Source organism: Idiotropiscis lumnitzeri, chromosome 4 (assembly GCF_059441095.1).
Source record: "Idiotropiscis lumnitzeri isolate Australia: NSW breed Sydney's pygmy pipehorse chromosome 4, RoL_Ilum_1.0, whole genome shotgun sequence".
In the NCBI taxonomy this organism is placed as follows: Eukaryota; Metazoa; Chordata; class Actinopteri; order Syngnathiformes; family Syngnathidae; genus Idiotropiscis; species Idiotropiscis lumnitzeri.
The window spans coordinates 30518038-30534515 of NC_142394.1; the positions used below are offsets into that span (position 1 = coordinate 30518038).

Genomic DNA, 16478 nt, shown 5'->3' on the forward strand with positions numbered 1-16478 from the left:
GCTTCCAGGGTTGTTTTTTTTTGTGTGTATGCAGTGTTTCCTTGCTGTCTCCCGTGTTTCGTGGTTTTTCACAGCGCATTGCAATGCTCTTGAATATAGGAAAGTCACCGTTGAGTCAGAACGAGGAACAACAACGCACATTGGTTAGGAAGCTGGTTTCAAATTCACTAACCAAATCTTCATGTTTCAATTCCCTTTTTTTTTCATGGTGTGAGTTGGACCTTGATCCCACCAAGTTCTTGATAACAGGAAGTGAGTGGGAGAATCCTAACTGTGGGAGTGAGGCAATAACGCCCCAATGTAAATAAATGCTTTATTTATGAATTGCTTTTCATAGACAAGTGTTTCACACAGTTCAAACCTTTCCTTTTTCACTTTTAGCTCTGAGCGCTATGCTAGCCTTTTGTTTCTTCTTTGGTTCCTTTAAAAAAATAACAATTGCAAATGGTATTTATTTTTTAAGGGACTCTACAATATTACATCATTTTGTGTGCAAGGGGACAATTTCATGTAACTTTGCTGTTCCAAAAGAGGCGTTAAAGAGTATACTGCTCTCCACTGGCGCAAAGGGATGACGTCATTCTATTTGGAGAAGTGATGGTGCCCTCTGCTGACCGTGGGGAAGAATGACATTTCATTTAAAATGGCACTTGTGTTGTTAATACAAGGAAACGTGTAAAATACAAACGTTTAATTTCTGGAAAATTTGTATCCCCGCCCCCCGACATGCAATAGCAAAAAAATGCAGTGCAGATGTGCAGAACTCAACTCAACTGGATTTATAAAACACTTTAAGACAAACACCGCTGTGTATAAGATGATCTACATGGAGAAAAAGTCGTACAACAACAAACAATAAAACAGTTTAATGCAGAGTAAAAAGTCGAAGAATATTTTTTTAAGACGAGTTTTAAAAATAATTTTTTGAAATCAGACTCAAAAAGCCATCTCTAATTACAATTAGCTGTTTACCAGTGAGTGTTACTGGATTTCCAACAGTACTCCCCGTCAAAAAAAAGGAAAAGTGAGGAGGGGGAAAGCAACTGAAGTTGGTGCCGGAAGTTTTTATTTTTTTTTTAATATACCTTTCTTTTTTTTGGCGGACAGAAACGTTTTCATTTCTACTAACTTTAATGTTGACTAAATAAATCTTTTGTTTTTGGATTATTCGTTCAAGTTCAGGATGGGTATCGCGCATGCGCAGTCTCAGTTTATGATGTTGTATTGACAGGTCACGTCCTCTAGAGGGCGACGTTAGCCACGCAAAGCGACGCTCGCGCTCGCACGTTATTGCGCATGCGCGTGTGTTCTGCTTCCAACAACAAGGAGCGAGAGCCAGCCAACATGGCCGACCTGGGGAAGAAGTACTGCGTGAACTGCCTGGCTGACGTGACCAATCTCCGGCTTCGCTGCACCGACTGTCCCGATATTGAGCTGTGTCCCGAGTGCTTCTCGGCGGGCGCAGAAATCGGCAACCACCGGAGATGGCACGGCTACCAGCAGGTCGACGGCGGTCGCTTCTCCCTCTGGGGTCCCGAAGCGGAGGGAGGATGGACGAGCAGGGAAGAGCAGTCGCTCCTCGATGCCATCGAGCAGTATGGCTTTGGAAACTGGGTACGAGCTTTTTGCACTTCACTGACGTTTTGCCGCACGCATGCAGAGGATGCAAACGTACTCGTACTCTATCTTTAAGTAGAAGTACTCGAAGCTACTTGTGTCAAATTGACGGAATGATTCAACTCTTAAGTAAAGTCACTCATGCGCAAATGTACCCAAGTGCTAAAGTGCATTTTTGTAAACCTGCTAATTATTTGCAACAGCCGTTTTGACAGCTTGGCACATGTAGATAAATGCAATGTACACAAAGTAGTTGCAAAAGAACATCTCTCTTGATAAAGTAATGGGTAGAATGTACACATTTTCTAAAATGGGAAGAGGTAAAAAAAATCATCAGAAAAATTAAAATTAAGATTATCATTCTGATAGTTTTTATGGTGACGGTTGCAAAGGTCCAGTAAATTCCATTGGAAGTCAAGCTGGGCAATTCAGTCTAAATTCTGTTTGTTTATTTCAAAGTACAACTTTATCAATTTTTATTGAACAATTATTTCAATAGGAAGAAAATCATGAATGTATCAAATGACTTATCCCTCCTTCCTTCAAGATAAAAAAAATGTTGCAGTTTTACTTTCTGGATCTGACACATCTGACAACACTTGCATGAAATCTCGTTGTTTTAATTCAATTCAATTTCCCCAACGCCAAGTTTCCATTTTGTAAATTGCTGTTTCATCATGGAAAGCGTGAGGCAAAGCATGCTCGCGTCAAGCGTTTTATTGACACGCCCAGATAAAGTTGCAAAGCAAAATTGATTCTTAAAACAAGAGCGAATGAAACATTGTAAGTATTTGTCGTCCACAGGGGGATTGTGAGTGTTTTTACTACCTGTGTGTTATTTTTATTTCTGTTTTTTTAGGAGGACATGGCCGCTCACGTTGGAGCCGGACGCACTCCCCAGGAAGTCATGGACCACTACGTGACCATGTACATCCACGGCAACCTGGGAAAGGCTTGCATCCCGGACAGCATTCCCAACCGGGTGACCGACCACACGTGTCCCGGCGGTGGGGCGCTGTCGCCCAGCCTCACCGTCCCGCTGCCACCTCTGGACATCAGCCTGGCCGAGCAGCAGCAGCTGGGCTACATGCCGCTGCGCGACGACTATGAGATCGAGTACGACCAGGACGCCGAGAAGCTCATCAGCGGCCTCTCGGTCAACTACGACGACGAGGACGTGGAGATCGAGATGAAGCGCGCCCACGTGGACATGTACGTGCGCAAACTACGCGAGCGGCAGCGGCGGAAGAACATCGCGCGGGACTACGGCCTGGTGCCCGTCTTTCTGGGCCGGGACAAAAGGGAGACACGAGACAGGGACAAGTCGCCGGGAGTCGTGGTCGGAGCGGGAGCCGGCACGACGGCGCCGAGTTCGGCGACGGCAGCGGGAACGTGCCCGCCGGTTCCCACCACGCCGAAAAGGAAGATCAACAAGGAGGAGAAGGAGCAACGGGTGCGCCTGCGGGGGCTCTGTCAGTTCATGGCCCACCGAGAAGTCGAGGAGCTCTTTGAGAACATGCACAAAGAGCGCGCGCTCAGAGCCAAAGTGAGGGAGCTGCAGCGCTGCCGCCGCAACGGCATCGCCCGCCTGGACGAGGCGGCCGAGTACGAGGCGGCACGCCACAAACGGGAGAAACGCAAGGAGAACAAGAGCGTGGTCGTCTCCAAGCGGGGCGGCGGCGGGGTGCTGGGCTCTGGGATGGCGCCGGGAGGAGGAGGAGGGGGCGGCGGCGGCGCGGCCGGTGGGCTCGGGGCGGGCTGCGCCGTCAAGGAGGAAGCCAAAGAGGGCGAGTTCGCCGCCATCGAGCACCTGACGGGCTTCGAGCTGCTGTCGGACCGCGAGAAGGTGCTGTGCAACTCCCTCAACCTGAGCCCCGCGCGCTACCTGACCGTCAAAACCATCATCATCAAGGACCACCTGCAGAAGAGGCAGGGCGTCCCCTCCAAGAGCCGGCTGCCCAGCTACCTGGACAAAGTCCTCAGGAAACGCATCGTCACCTTCCTCACTGAGAGCGGCTGGATATCCAGAGACGCTGTTTAGACCCGAGTCGGGGTGGGCGGAGGTAAAACTACTGACTTGCACCGTCGTGGTGATGTTGTGAAACGTGCACAGCGGCAGCCCTCACTGGCCGAGAAATACGGTGAACATGTTTGAGAAAATAGACGGACACTCCAGTTTTGACACGGGCCGTCTAACATCGCTTGGAGTCAAAGGAAAAGATGAGGCCGTGGGAAATGTGATGGCCGTTTCCGTCGACAGCAGGTGGCGGTACAGCCCCAAAAATGGATTCAAAACTGGAAGGTTTTTACGCTCTTCTTCTTCTTCTTCTTCCACGAATACAATCGGAATCTGAAAACCGGCTTTTGACGAGTGGGGGCACACGAAACGTATTATTGTCAAGGAAATGTTGGCGTTCCGCTTTAAGTGCAGTTAAAAAATGTGTTCTGGACCCACCCGCGATAGGTGAAAATCTAAAGAATATTTTTAGGACTTAAAACACATGTTCAGTTCATTTGTTAAATACGAAAACAAACTTTTCGCAGTATTATCTTGTTGATTGTCACCCTGTAAAAATAAGTCCTATTTCGACCCAAAAAAAATAAATAAAAATTGGGGCTCCTTAACTGCCATTGACGGCTAAAGACGTCAAAGATTTATTTTTATTTACTTGGCTGGTAGTGAATGAGTCAACCCCCCCCAAAAAATGTTTGCAATAAAATGTTCTATGTGCTTGTGATTAATATTGCGTCTGTGGAATACGCGCGAAGCAGAAAAATCCGGCTCTTTTCAAGCAACTCGGCGCGGCCGTTTTGTCACCTGCTGTCGACTGAAAATGACATCACAGTCGCGCAAGGCTGAAGTAACCACCGATCACGACTCACCTGAGCTGCGAACTTTGATGTCATTTTCAATCGACAGAAGCGACAAAATGGCCGCCCGCTTCCATGGCTGAAAAGGGCTGGATTTTATTGCTTAACTCATTTTCCACAAACGCAACGTTGCGTTTGGACTCGTCGGGCCGCATAGAACATATTCTTGTAAATTACATTTTCGGGTTGACGTACCCTTTAAACGTCTCTTCGGCTCCATCATTCGCATGAAATAGTTCACCCAATTCTGCCGCCGATATGAAATTATTAATAAATGTAATCCGAATTTGGTTCAGTCTTTCGTGTTTCAAATGTTTTCAGACAGTTTTGTCGGACGGTGACGAGATGTAAAGCGCAAAAATGTTCTACCAAACCAGAAACTGTCATCACCAAAAGTCCGCTCGCTTACTGCTTAACATTTTAAATGAAACCAGACAGGCTAATGAAATTAGCGTGGATGTTCCAGTAATTCTAAAGTTGTTGCGATTTTAATTGGAACCCGACTGATATGGATTGTTTTTAGCTCAACGTCCATTCCGATATTTGGGCAGAGCAAAATTCTGAAAAGGGATTCTTTGGCTGATTTAATAAAAGGAAAATTGGCTCACAACATTAACGATATGAATCCCAGGCAAAAAATGTCGCTGCTTTGCATTACTTTGGTCTTTACTATTTGCTTAACGTCACAACCGAGCGACAAATTGGCCAAAATTGGAAGATTTTTCATTTTTCTGGGCAGTGAATGTTTGGATCTGTCTCGTGTTGTCATGTGTTAATGTTTGAACAAAACGAAACGAAAAAAAACATTTGGCCAACGATAAAAGAGCAATTTGGGCCGGTTCATCGGTCAGGGCCCAATTTTGACAAGCATGCAGGGACTTCTTCTTCTTCTTCTGTTGTTGCTCTTAGTGAAGTCGTCTTTGATCCAGCCGAGCTCAGCGCTGCCTGAAATGTTGCGGCACAACGCGGTACTTCACCGGCAGTTCGCAATTCCAAATTCGGACTTGCATGTATGATGTCAAAATACGGCGATACAGTGTAGGTTCACTGTATTTTCATATCGGGACAGAAGAGCCATATTTTGCTGTCGATTGATGAATTCTCAGTATTTTGGCTCCGTCAAAGGCGTTGGAGAATTCCCCCAAAATGTTCCCAGTTATTCGTAAATGAAAGCGATTGAGGTCTGCGACGTGAAACAATTCACAGAATTTATTTATTTTTTTTGCCTGACAGCATTTTCATCCCGACCCGCAAACTAGTGTGACCTTTTGTAAATGATGAATTAATGGTGACCTGTACAGAATTTTCCATCATGGAATTATTTTTTCTATTGGTTTTTGTAAGTAAGTTTAAAAAAAAAAAAAAAAGTTTTGTATTGCACAGATGAAGCTGCGAGCTTCGCTGTCCTCGTATGTGCGGACACGTATTAAACATGGAAACTTCAAAATGTAGGACTGTCAAACTTGTTTGATTGAACGGATGTTTGGAAACGCCGTTGATCTGTTCTGGCCTCCTCACCCCAAATTATTTTTGCAATTATTTTATTTTTTTTATAAATGAACTAGCACTTTCTAATTTTGTACTTTATATGAACTTGTCATTCTAACATAAATAGAATGTAAAGAAGATTGTCTCGAGGTTGTGCATCATCATTTAATGCTTCAATGTGATTGATTGTGCTGCTCCTGTTATGCCCAACTTGGCCACACGGGGCAGTGTCATCATCATACAAACGACTCACTGCAACTTTGAGTCACTCTAGCTGCGTTAGTTTTTTTGTTTTTTGCAGAGGGTAAAGATGCTACGCGTGCGAGTGTTGTGATGTCTGTCAACATGTTCTCCGGATTGTGTTCAAATATCTTAAGGGTCATCGATGCTAATCCTTAGCACATCTATGGATTTCTCATTATGTGTTAGCATTAAGCTAGCAGAGGCATTTCTAGGGCAAATTTGCTTGAAATACACACCTTGTAATTGTTTTCTGTCTAATTTCCGCTTAAGATGCTCTCTCTCAGAGGGGCGAATGCTTGCGAGGGTTGGTGAATATAGCAATTTTATTTTTTTTTAACCAAGGTTCGTAAAAGGTTGCAAAGACAGTCGTAAGATGTTTGCAAACAGTTTCACTTGTCGCAAACAGTTTTTCTTGTCACCAAGAAATGTTTGCAGTTTTTCTTGTCGCCGTGAAATTTTTAATGTGTTCGAAGAAAAAAACTGCAATAAAATTGTTTGCAACCTTTAACAAACCCCAACAAAAATAGTATTTGCTATCTTTGCAAATACTCGTAACCCAAGCTTTATGATTTTCACAGTTGGTGATGCCTGCATTCTAACTGGTCCTGCCAACCCAATAAATTGAAAGACGGGTCTGAGGTCAAAGTTTGGTCAGTTTATTGTGACGTTCAGTCCAGTGAGGGCGGGCACGCCAAATGTCCGCCGGGTCCTTGGCTTTTTTACGGGGCTTTGGCCACGCCGACCAACGCCGGCCTGAGGGTGCGCCCGTGAAGCTTGTAGCCCACTTTGGTTACCGCGGTGACGGTGCCGGGCTCCTTCCCCTCTGCGGGGGCGTGGAAGAGCGCCTCATGCTCGTACGGATCGAACTTGTGGCCGTAAGGGTTGAGCTTGACTAGGCTGTGCTTAGTGAACACCTTCTGGATCTGGACCTCCGTCATCACGAGGCCATCGTAGAGGTTCTTCAGGTGAGGGTTCTGGCTCGTCACTTCCTCCGTGGGCACGCATTCCTTGGCCTTCTCCAAAATGTCGGCCACTTCCAGCAGGTCCTCGCAGAAGCCCTGAATACCTGGAGACACAGTAATTGGTCACATATTGATTATATGGCACAATATAAATTTTAATACAATGTCTGGCTAAATTGCGTTTACCGTATAATTTAGCTTCCTGAATCATCCTCTGACTCCTTGTCCGCAGGTTCTCCGTGTCCGCCAAGGCTCGCTTGTATTTGTCCTGGGGAATGACAAAGGAGTGGTCAGGTAAGGCTTTCTCGTCAGATGGCGCCCGACTTACGGTCATCTCCTTGAGCTGCTCCTCCAGCTGCGTCTTCTCAGCCAGGACCTTCTCTGTCGCGCTCTGTTCGGAGGACGCTTCATCTGAGCCGTACCCGTTTTTCTGCTGGGTGGCTGTGCATAACCGCCGTGGGGATGATCTGGTGATTTAAAAAAACAAAAAAAAAAACAGTCCTATTAATTCATTGCCCATGATGCAATGCGCTCATATAGAAAGTGTTAACTACATGTGCTTTTTTACTGATAGTTTTGCAAAATACACTCTAAAAACAACGCTAAAACAGGAGGTCAACCAGCTGACGTAATCATGCGACAGAAATGACGTCTTTTCCGGCGCGCCAAGGTAGTGTTCGATAACTATCCTTCGACTAACGGATGAACTATGTAGCCCACTTTTTCCAATTCCAGCATTAACCTCAGTAATTGAGGTAATGTACGCTTTTTCTCGCGTTTCAACAGCATGTCACTCCCAGTATGTCATCACACTCTCTCGCGATGCTAACGTTTACACGCTAGTCAGGCACTGAACATCTCGGCATACTTTTAAAGTCAAATCGGAACGTGACTAACCTAACAACGTTGCGCAAAGCTCCGAGTGACAAGCTCCGTATGCACAAATTCGCCATTTTCCGACTTAATTCGGCTAGCGAGAAGCCTCCTTGTAACACACGCTTGACAGGACACTAGAAACTGATGGTCGCTGTCGAGCGGGCTAACCAATCGGGTGTTAGAAGAGGAGGGGTTTAGGTTTTCCGACCAATCGTGTTTGAGAAAGGATATGACAACGGAACATAGTTTGGCTGCGCCAAAGCAAACGTGAAAACCAACACACGTGATCAAGGACAGTTGATTTACCAAAAGGTTAATCAGCTTCAGGTCAGTATTGGGTTCACATTTTGGAATAAAATAAACAATAACGCTGTTAAATTATTAATAATTCTTGCAGTTGTCTAGAGGACAAATAAAAAAAATAAGGTATTTTGCTAACTTTGCAAAGTACTGTAAATGAAGTTTAAAAAAGAGCAAACAATACAGACAGAAACAATCAAAACAAAAAAAATGTCCTAACCCCTTGTTAGAACTCAGATGTGAATTGTGCAGAGCTGATGTTGAATGCAAATGCTGTGGTATAGTTGAATTGTTGACATGGAGAATGTGAAGTTTTAATTTAAAGCGGATGATGCAAATGAGGGTGTAAATATGTGAACTCCCTCCTAATTTGGCTTTGCAATCGTGTGTGTGTGTGTGTGTGTGAATATGTGGGACTTTGGCGAATGTGATCAATAGCTCAGTTTGTGTCCAGAGGGGAATTCAAAATTCGAGCACTGTATGTGCAATGAACTCAACTTGACTCACTCTAAGAAAAGCAACCGTTTGATAAATAGTGAATAATTCTTTGAAAAAGAGTCGTCAAGTGGTTAAATGCCAGTCCCAACTGATGTTTTATTTGCCTTTTGCTAGTTTAACGCTGACACAATGCAAAAACCATCGACGAGCTAATGCATATCATCGATAGTCACCTTATCATACTTTCTTAATCTTTTGCGTGAAAATGACTATTATTCCAGTATACTGAGTCATTTATGGTCGTTATGAAAACCTTCTTCGTTTGTATCTTCATGACTGCATTATATTGCCCCCTAGTGGCCAAATCGCATTGAATTAATAATAATATTAAACAGTGTTATTTTCCGTATTAAAAAAAAACACGTTTAATCTTATTAATCGAAATGGGAGCGCAAGGTTATACCAGGTCAAGAGTGGCTGGTTTATCGTGGCAGTGCGAAAAAGAAGAAAACATGATCAAGGTTGTTCAATTATTCATGTCTGGCGAGCCTTTGCTTACCCAGACAGCGAGACTTAACAAGTACGCTGAATTGTCGAGAGGATACTTGTTTGCTTGCAGTTGTCTTGTTTACGCCACACAGTAACAGGCAGAGTAATAAAATACTCTTCCACTAGATGGTGCTGTTGTAATCAATGCAACTATCGCCTTTGTGTTGAACTAAACGGGCCCAAATTTGACATTGAATCAGTAAATTGAGATGACGTCATCACTGTGACTGCCTCACAAGATTTGTAAGATGATGCCAAAGCACTGCTTTTATATCAGTCAGGGCATTTTTGTGTCTAATAGAAGCTCATGATGACCTCACCTCAACATAGTTCCTTGGCACCAGCATGCCCGCTCCAAATGGCACCAACGCACTAGTTTTCTGCATCTCATTGGTTTCTCTCTTTCAGGCCACGTTGTCATTCAAGCCTGGCAAGGGGCAGCATGTGTGTGCACCGTGGCCTTGCTGCCGGTCCCATGGGAGAGGGTGAGTCATTAAACGCATCACTTGTAATTCCGGGTGACACGGCGTGACAGCCGAGGCGGAGCGTTTTAAGTGCTCAGTGTTAGTGATGAGTCGGGAATGACTTTAAGGAGTGAGGGGAGTCGCCCACCTCATTATCAGCGCGGAACATCCCATTAATTCGTCCTCCATGGGAGATTGTGTCTTTTAACTTTGCGTCGTCGTCTCCAAAATGTCCTTTCAAAGGAGCAGTAACAGCAAAACAGCACTTGATTCATTTTGACCCGTGTTAGTAACGCTGGCCGCATACCATTTAGGTTTGTGTTCTGCTAAATTATTTCTTTATTTTCCCCCAAAAATGTGACATGCTGAGTTGAGGTGACACGAGAAACCAAAACGTATCAAAGAATGACCGAAAAAGGGAGGAGGTGATGATAACTCTTCAAATATTTACAGGCTCTCACCTCCATCAATTATTAATGCTGCTGTTCCTCCTCCAAATAAGAACCTGCTGTTACAAAATAAAAATTCTCAGATCTGAAAATGTGTCATTGCAGCACTCCAAAGTCACTTTTATTTTATAAAGAGTTCGAAATAAAAAAGCAGACATCTTTATTTTATTTATTTTTTGGGTGAATTGAATAAAATTAGTCATTAAATCTGTTTCTGGGTTAAAACTAAATTCAGATGTATGACGCAACTAAGAGTCTAGCTTGGGAACATTCTAACTCAAGGGACGGGCCACCTAAATGCTAAAAAGGGGGACACCAAAATGTTTTAGTTAATCTCGACCAAATACATGCAAAATATGTTGCTCTTAAAAGATTTCATTTTAAATTAAACATTTTTCACTGCTTGTATCAAAGATCCACCCTACTTAGCCAACAACAAGGGGCTTGAAGCAAAGAACAAAATGACCACATACTGGATTTTTTTAGCCGAGTACAAAAGGCTTTCTTGCATACCAATGACCATTCAAGGACAGCACAAAACTGCTGAACAATATCAAGTGCAAGAACTCACTTTGTGCAATTTTTCACAAAAATCAACTCAGTGCAAATTTTAATATTATTATTACTCCTGTGTGGAGTTTGAATGTTCTCCTCAAGCCTGCGTGGGTTTTGTCTGAGTAGTCCGGTTTCCTCCCACATTCCAAAAATATGCATTGTAGGTTGATTGCGCACTCTAAATCGTCCCGAGGTGTTATTGTGAGAGTGCGTGGTTGTTCGTCTTTGTGTGCTTTGCGATTGGCTGGCAACCGGTCCAGGGTGTACCCTGCCTACTGCTCCTATAGGACAAGATAAGACCCGGTGTAAGTGCAAGCAAGGCATGTTGACCATCGAGTGGTGACTGGTGATATCACCACTTAATACTATTAAAACTACAGTCAAACCCTGTAGAGTTGCAATTTGGCACCCACAGATTCGCATATTCGTAGATTTGTCTTGTCATGTGTTTCCCATTTTTGAGTTTTCCTTTTTTTTCCTGCATTTTTTTATTTCGTTTCTGAAAATGAATCAAGAGGATACTCGCAGGCTGCCAATTGCCCATCCCCGCTTTAAACCTACTGAAAATGTTTGTTTAAAAATGTTCAAATAGCGACTGCAACTTTAGAATTCCACTGATACGCAAAGTATGATGCTTTGCGAGTAAAAATGATTTGTCTTCCCCCTTTTTTTCCTGCGAGTGACGCGGCTGATTGTGTTGCAATTCAGTGTCGCTTTTCGGGGCTGCTCGCCACCAGGTGGCGCCAGTGCGCCGTCTTGTGGTCCAGTGTGACACCGAGACGCGTCCACGTTGTTGCCACTATCTCCACCCGGTCCTCCCGCCTCCGCCTCCCTCGCACACTCCCTCGCTCAGCACACAGTACACACCTATCCATCCTGCTCCTGCTCCTGCTCCTGCTCCTGCTCCTGTTCTTGTTCCGTCTCCGTCTCCGTCTCCGGCCCACAGCATGGCCAAAGCAGCGCTCGCCACCTCCGCGCGCCTTTGCGTCTTGCTCTTAACCGTCTCGGCGGTGAGCGCGATGCCGGGACCCGCGCGCTGTGACCGAGGGCGCGTCGGGGAGCACCGCGGGCCGGACTTGGAACGCAGAGGACGCTCGGAAGGCTCCCGGGCCGATGGAGGCGAGGACGCCGCCGGCGCCGAAAGCTCGGAGGGCTCCCCCCGCCTCAGGAGAGCGCTGCCCCGGGAAAAACAAATGTCTCTGCAAAGCAGCTCGTTCGTGCTCAAAGGAGATGCGACGCACAACCAGGCGATGGTCCACTGGACGGGAGAGAACAGCAGCGTAAGTCGCCCAAACGTCCACACCCTCTTTTGTGCCCCCCTTTTCCCGCCATGCACCTGATGGGGGACAACTTATTGTTCTCGGCGTGGAGGCTGTGACGCACCCTTTCGTGTCTTCTTTTTACGCACGCAGGTGCGCCACCTGCATGCATTGAGCACCTTCACTATTTGCTTATTTGCTGATGCTTGGCTTCATTTGAGCAGCTGCCTCCACGATTTCTTTGGATTTATTGTTGCTGGTTTGCTTGAACGGTCGCTGTATTTATCTGATTGCATGCAGCTCAGAAACTGTGAAAAGTGTGATGATTCTCATTTTTTTTTTGTCTGTGTATGTCAGGGTCGTACGGCCAAACTTTCCAAAAGGATGCAAGGGCCTCTTTGTTCTGTTTGACAAATCAAGTTTGTTTCATTTATATGGCGCAGAATTTACTTATAGTGTATTGCGCAAGTTATTTACATCATGTTTAGAGACAGCCAAGCAACTGAACCTGAGATAGGCAAGGAAAAAAAATGAGAGAGAACAATGGGCACAACAACAGCTGTAGAACCAACAATCTAAAAACAAGTCAGCCAGTATCGGTCAAGGAATGCAAAGCCATTCTGTCATTTTATATATTTTTGATTTTTTTCAAAAACGGCTCCGAACAAACCTTACAGATTTTATTCGGGGGTTGATTTTTGAGCAGCCACACTAAAATAGGTCCCCCCAATCTTCCACCCACTCGACCTTGACAAGCAGCAGAAATCGAAGCAGTTAACTCAATTATCGTTCTTCATCAAGCATTATGAGGTGAAATGTTGTTATTTCCGTGACGTGCGATTGGTGGGAAACGAGGAAGTGATGGATGCGAACCAAGTTCTTCTTCTCTTCTGCGTTGTCATCCAGTGTTGAATTTTTGCAAATGTCGTGAGCGGCTGAGAAGAGTCCAGCCTTTCCGGGCTTTGTAAACAAGAGCGCTCTTTGTGGTGGATGTAGCACGGCGGCGACGTCGCCGCTAGTCACGGCCTTTGTGTGGCTGCGACACCACACGCAGCTGCGCAAAAGTCATTTAGTGCGCACGTTGATGCCAATAACACACGCGGACTTGTAGTTGCACACTTATGAGGACTTTTGCACGACTTTTAATTTGTGGGGGGTGCAGACTTTTCGTTCCGCACTGTCGTACTACGAAAATGAACTCCAATGAGGCTTAGTAAATGTAGACAGAAAACATACAGTTGATTTTTATTTTTCAAAATAAAAGCAAGATATTGCTGCTGTAACATCGAACGTGCTTCTTTCTCAGAAAATGAGTCGCAACTTCTCCGTCTATTTGTGAAGTAACGTCAGAGCGTAAACGATAGCCACGTTAGCCGTAGTCGCTAACTGTCTTAGCGAGTCGCAAACGTTCATTCCAACTTGACGGCATTATCGTAATATTTCGATTATTTATTAAGCTTAACTTTAAGTTGTTTAAAGTGTGACGGGCGGTGCTCTCGTAAATGATCAACGTGAGCATGCTTTGACTTTGCGGAGTTTCTCGTCGTTGATTCGAGCTTGGAAGCGCTCGTTGGGCTTGGACGCGTTTCCTCTTTCCAGACTTTCCGGACCGTTTCTCAACGCTGACTTCGTATTTAAGAGCGATACCGTCTGCCGAAAGGCCTCGATCGTCGACTTGATGAACCTCCTTTTCGCGTCGTCGTCGTCTCCTCTTTGCCAGCTGCAGGCATTTTCTGATGATGCCGGACAAGGAGCTCCATTTGATTCCTCCTCAATCAAAGGTTCATCCTTGCCCAATAACACGGACAAATGGTGCCATTTCATTTCTCCAGGGCTGACGTTTATGAGCCGAGCCCTTGATAGATCACCGCGGCCCGCACGGGATTTGTTTTCCTTCAAATGTTGAGCGGCAGACATCCCGGAGGAGCCGAGCGGACGCACCTGAGCCTACAAGGCAAAGCCCCCCCCCCCATCGTTGGCGATGACTCGCAATCGTGAGGAGCACCGTCACGTCCTTCGCAAAAGAATTGTCGCTTGGCTCTCGCTGTGCGTCCTCTCTTGCTGCGATTGGACAATTGAATGCGTTTTTTTCCCTCGCAGCTCAGCAAATCCCAAAATAAGAATCCCCCCCCCCGACCCGCGTTTTACAACCAGAGCACGCAGATTCTCAAGGAGCGCCGAAAAAGAAAGCACGGACGTTGAATGGGGATGAAAGTTCACCATTCACGTCGTCATCTTTTTCCCAATCCGATATTGATGAGGTCAAAACCGCGGCGCTCCAAATAATACACGTCGGGATTGTCTTTTTATGACTGCGCTGACTGTCGGAGATATTTCTGTTGATACTTTTCATATTGAGCAGGTTTCTTGTAAATGGACTGGAGATCAATTTTAATATATTTACTTGGAGCTCCACCGTTTCCCCTGCGAGCGAGCCCCGGGCATCGGCGCTCAGAAATAAAGATTAAAACGAGGAAATGTGCTGACTGCTTGCATAATAACCACTTTGACACGGTGGCGCATGCAAAAAAAGAAAAATAATGCGACCGTTTTAATCGGCTTTTTTGGTGATTGTGCGACCGCGGGCAGGCCGTCAAACAGTTTTGGGCAACTTAAATGCTGCGGGGGGCAACAAAACAATTTTATGTCAGTGCTACTGGCGGGCCGCATCGGACCTCACACTTCCGAAGGAGGTTTTTGACAAAACATGTTTTTTTTTTTTTAAATGCTTTCACTATATTTCATTTTTGATGAGTCATTTCTCACGTCATGTATAAAAGATTCACCAGTGGCGGGCGGTCAAGGCTTCTCTGCTGGCCTAAGATAATCAAGAAATCACGATCATATTCTTCCCATTGGTGTCATATTCTATCCTAATTTGAATTTTTTTGTATTCATATATATATATATATATATATGTATATATATATAATTTTATTTATTGAATGTTTTTTGGCATCTACAGTAATAATGATCTAATTTTTACATGGAGGCCAACACTTCTCATTCTGAAGGCCCTGGGCAGATTAGATCTACATGCCAACATGAGGCTGAAATCTGATTGGATTAAAAAAAAAACCTCTGACGTCCATACGACACAAACTTGAGGCTGTGCTGATCTACAGATCTTGTCCTTATTTGCATAACCACTAGCGTGTGTGTGTGTGTGTGTGTGTGCGTGCGCGCGTCTCCATGTCCCTGACTTAATATGAAAGGCATTCGTTCACGCTTCACATGCAGAACAGACAGTTCATTTGGCCCGCGGTTGTTCTGTGGCGGCAAATTGTTTGCACATGTGAGCAGAACTTTTCTCGTCGTTTATCTCGTCGCCTTGCGTCGGAGACACTGGAAAAGCCTCGTCGCTGTAAATCACGGCCGTCCGTCCCGGCTTGGCTTTGCTCATGCGAATTCCACCCGCTCCTGCGGCTCGTCATCCGGCGCGGTCCCGGCCGGCGCCGCTGAGCGTTCGCTAATCGCCCCTGGCTGCCTCACATGAATCACGTTATGACCGAGTGTTCGGGTGACACTTTTGGCGCTGCCACCGTCTTGCGTCCGCAGGATGTCGTGTAAGTGTTCTTAATAACAGCGGTGAGATGAAGCTTCCTCGCCAAGTGGGCCTTGTCGGGACACCAAAATGGAATCAGGTATCATTGTTACAAAGTCTTCATTGACCCATTTGTCTGTACTGACAAATGACTCGTAATGCCGCACTCGTATTTGGACGGGACCCAAACCACCGAGAGAAATGACGCTTTAGGATCTTGTCCTGTATGAAAACATGCTGTAATCACGCAATAAATTAGAATGTCAGAAAATGACGCGCGTTGTACAACATGATTTCACGCGCTGATGCCGATTGACTTGGCACTCAGTCTGGTGTGGGCGCCTTGGCCACCAGGGGGCAGCGTTATGCAGACGACCCTCAGAAACAAAGAAGAGTTTCACATAAAAATGTCGGAGTCGGCTGCAGGAAAACGTAGACCGTTCGTTGAAATGTAAAGAATGAAACGGAAATGAATTTTTGCCCGATGTTTTGTGAGGGGGCGGGGCTTTTTTCGTTGGAAGTTACGTTTGCAACTGTAATTGGCTGATTAACAGCGGCTTGTGCAAAGTTGCCGTGATGTTCTATCTGGAGCCTTAATTGCTTCATTAATTGATGAAAGGTTGTTCAATAGCAGGAGACTTAAACTTGGATAAAACTAGTGGAATGCCGCCACGGTTTCATCCTCACCATTCAAAACATTCAAATGTTTCATTTGAATCGGAATGTCAGCTCCTCAGTGTGCGTTTCGATTAAAGATGGACCTGCCAGGCCCGATGCGGATGAGTCCGCCACTTTTGTCCCGTCCGACGGCAGATTTGAAGCCGGACACGAGAAAAAACGTTTTGGATGACTGGACTTCTCCA

At 45.4% G+C, this 16478-nt stretch overlaps 3 protein-coding genes across 9 annotated transcripts in view; 2 read left to right on the top strand and 1 right to left on the bottom strand.

Annotated features, from left to right (window-relative positions):
• The first annotated feature begins 1268 nt into the window (after nucleotides 1–1268).
• Nucleotides 1269–6116, top strand: tada2b (transcriptional adaptor 2B). The gene is made up of 2 exons (XM_088292417.1): nucleotides 1269–1614; nucleotides 2477–6116. Exons 1-2 carry the CDS (start codon nucleotides 1297–1299, stop codon nucleotides 3656–3658), a joined length of 1500 nt encoding a protein of 499 aa, XP_088148543.1. The 5' UTR covers nucleotides 1269–1296; the 3' UTR covers nucleotides 3659–6116.
• Nucleotides 6117–6854: 738 nt separating this feature from the next.
• grpel1 (GrpE-like 1, mitochondrial) lies at nucleotides 6855–8246 on the bottom strand. The gene is made up of 4 exons (XM_088292419.1): nucleotides 8079–8246; nucleotides 7510–7648; nucleotides 7368–7449; nucleotides 6855–7285 (listed from the first exon to the last, which is right to left on the bottom strand). Exons 1-4 carry the CDS (start codon nucleotides 8132–8134, stop codon nucleotides 6939–6941), a joined length of 624 nt encoding a protein of 207 aa, XP_088148545.1. The 5' UTR covers nucleotides 8135–8246; the 3' UTR covers nucleotides 6855–6938.
• The window catches only part of sorcs2 (sortilin-related VPS10 domain containing receptor 2), a 74949-nt gene continuing 65912 nt past the window's right edge, over nucleotides 7442–16478 (top strand). For 2 of the 7 annotated variants that reach the window (XM_088292410.1, XM_088292413.1), the window contains exon 1: nucleotides 11442–12092. In XM_088292410.1, the coding sequence (XP_088148536.1) occupies nucleotides 11760–12092 (333 nt within the window). In that variant the 5' untranslated portion in view covers nucleotides 11442–11759. Of the gene's footprint in view, nucleotides 7476–7779; nucleotides 7852–9752; nucleotides 9830–11438; nucleotides 12093–16478 lie in introns of those variants that run through there. The other 5 variants (XM_088292412.1, XM_088292414.1, XM_088292416.1 and 2 more) reach the window with 4 other exon arrangements.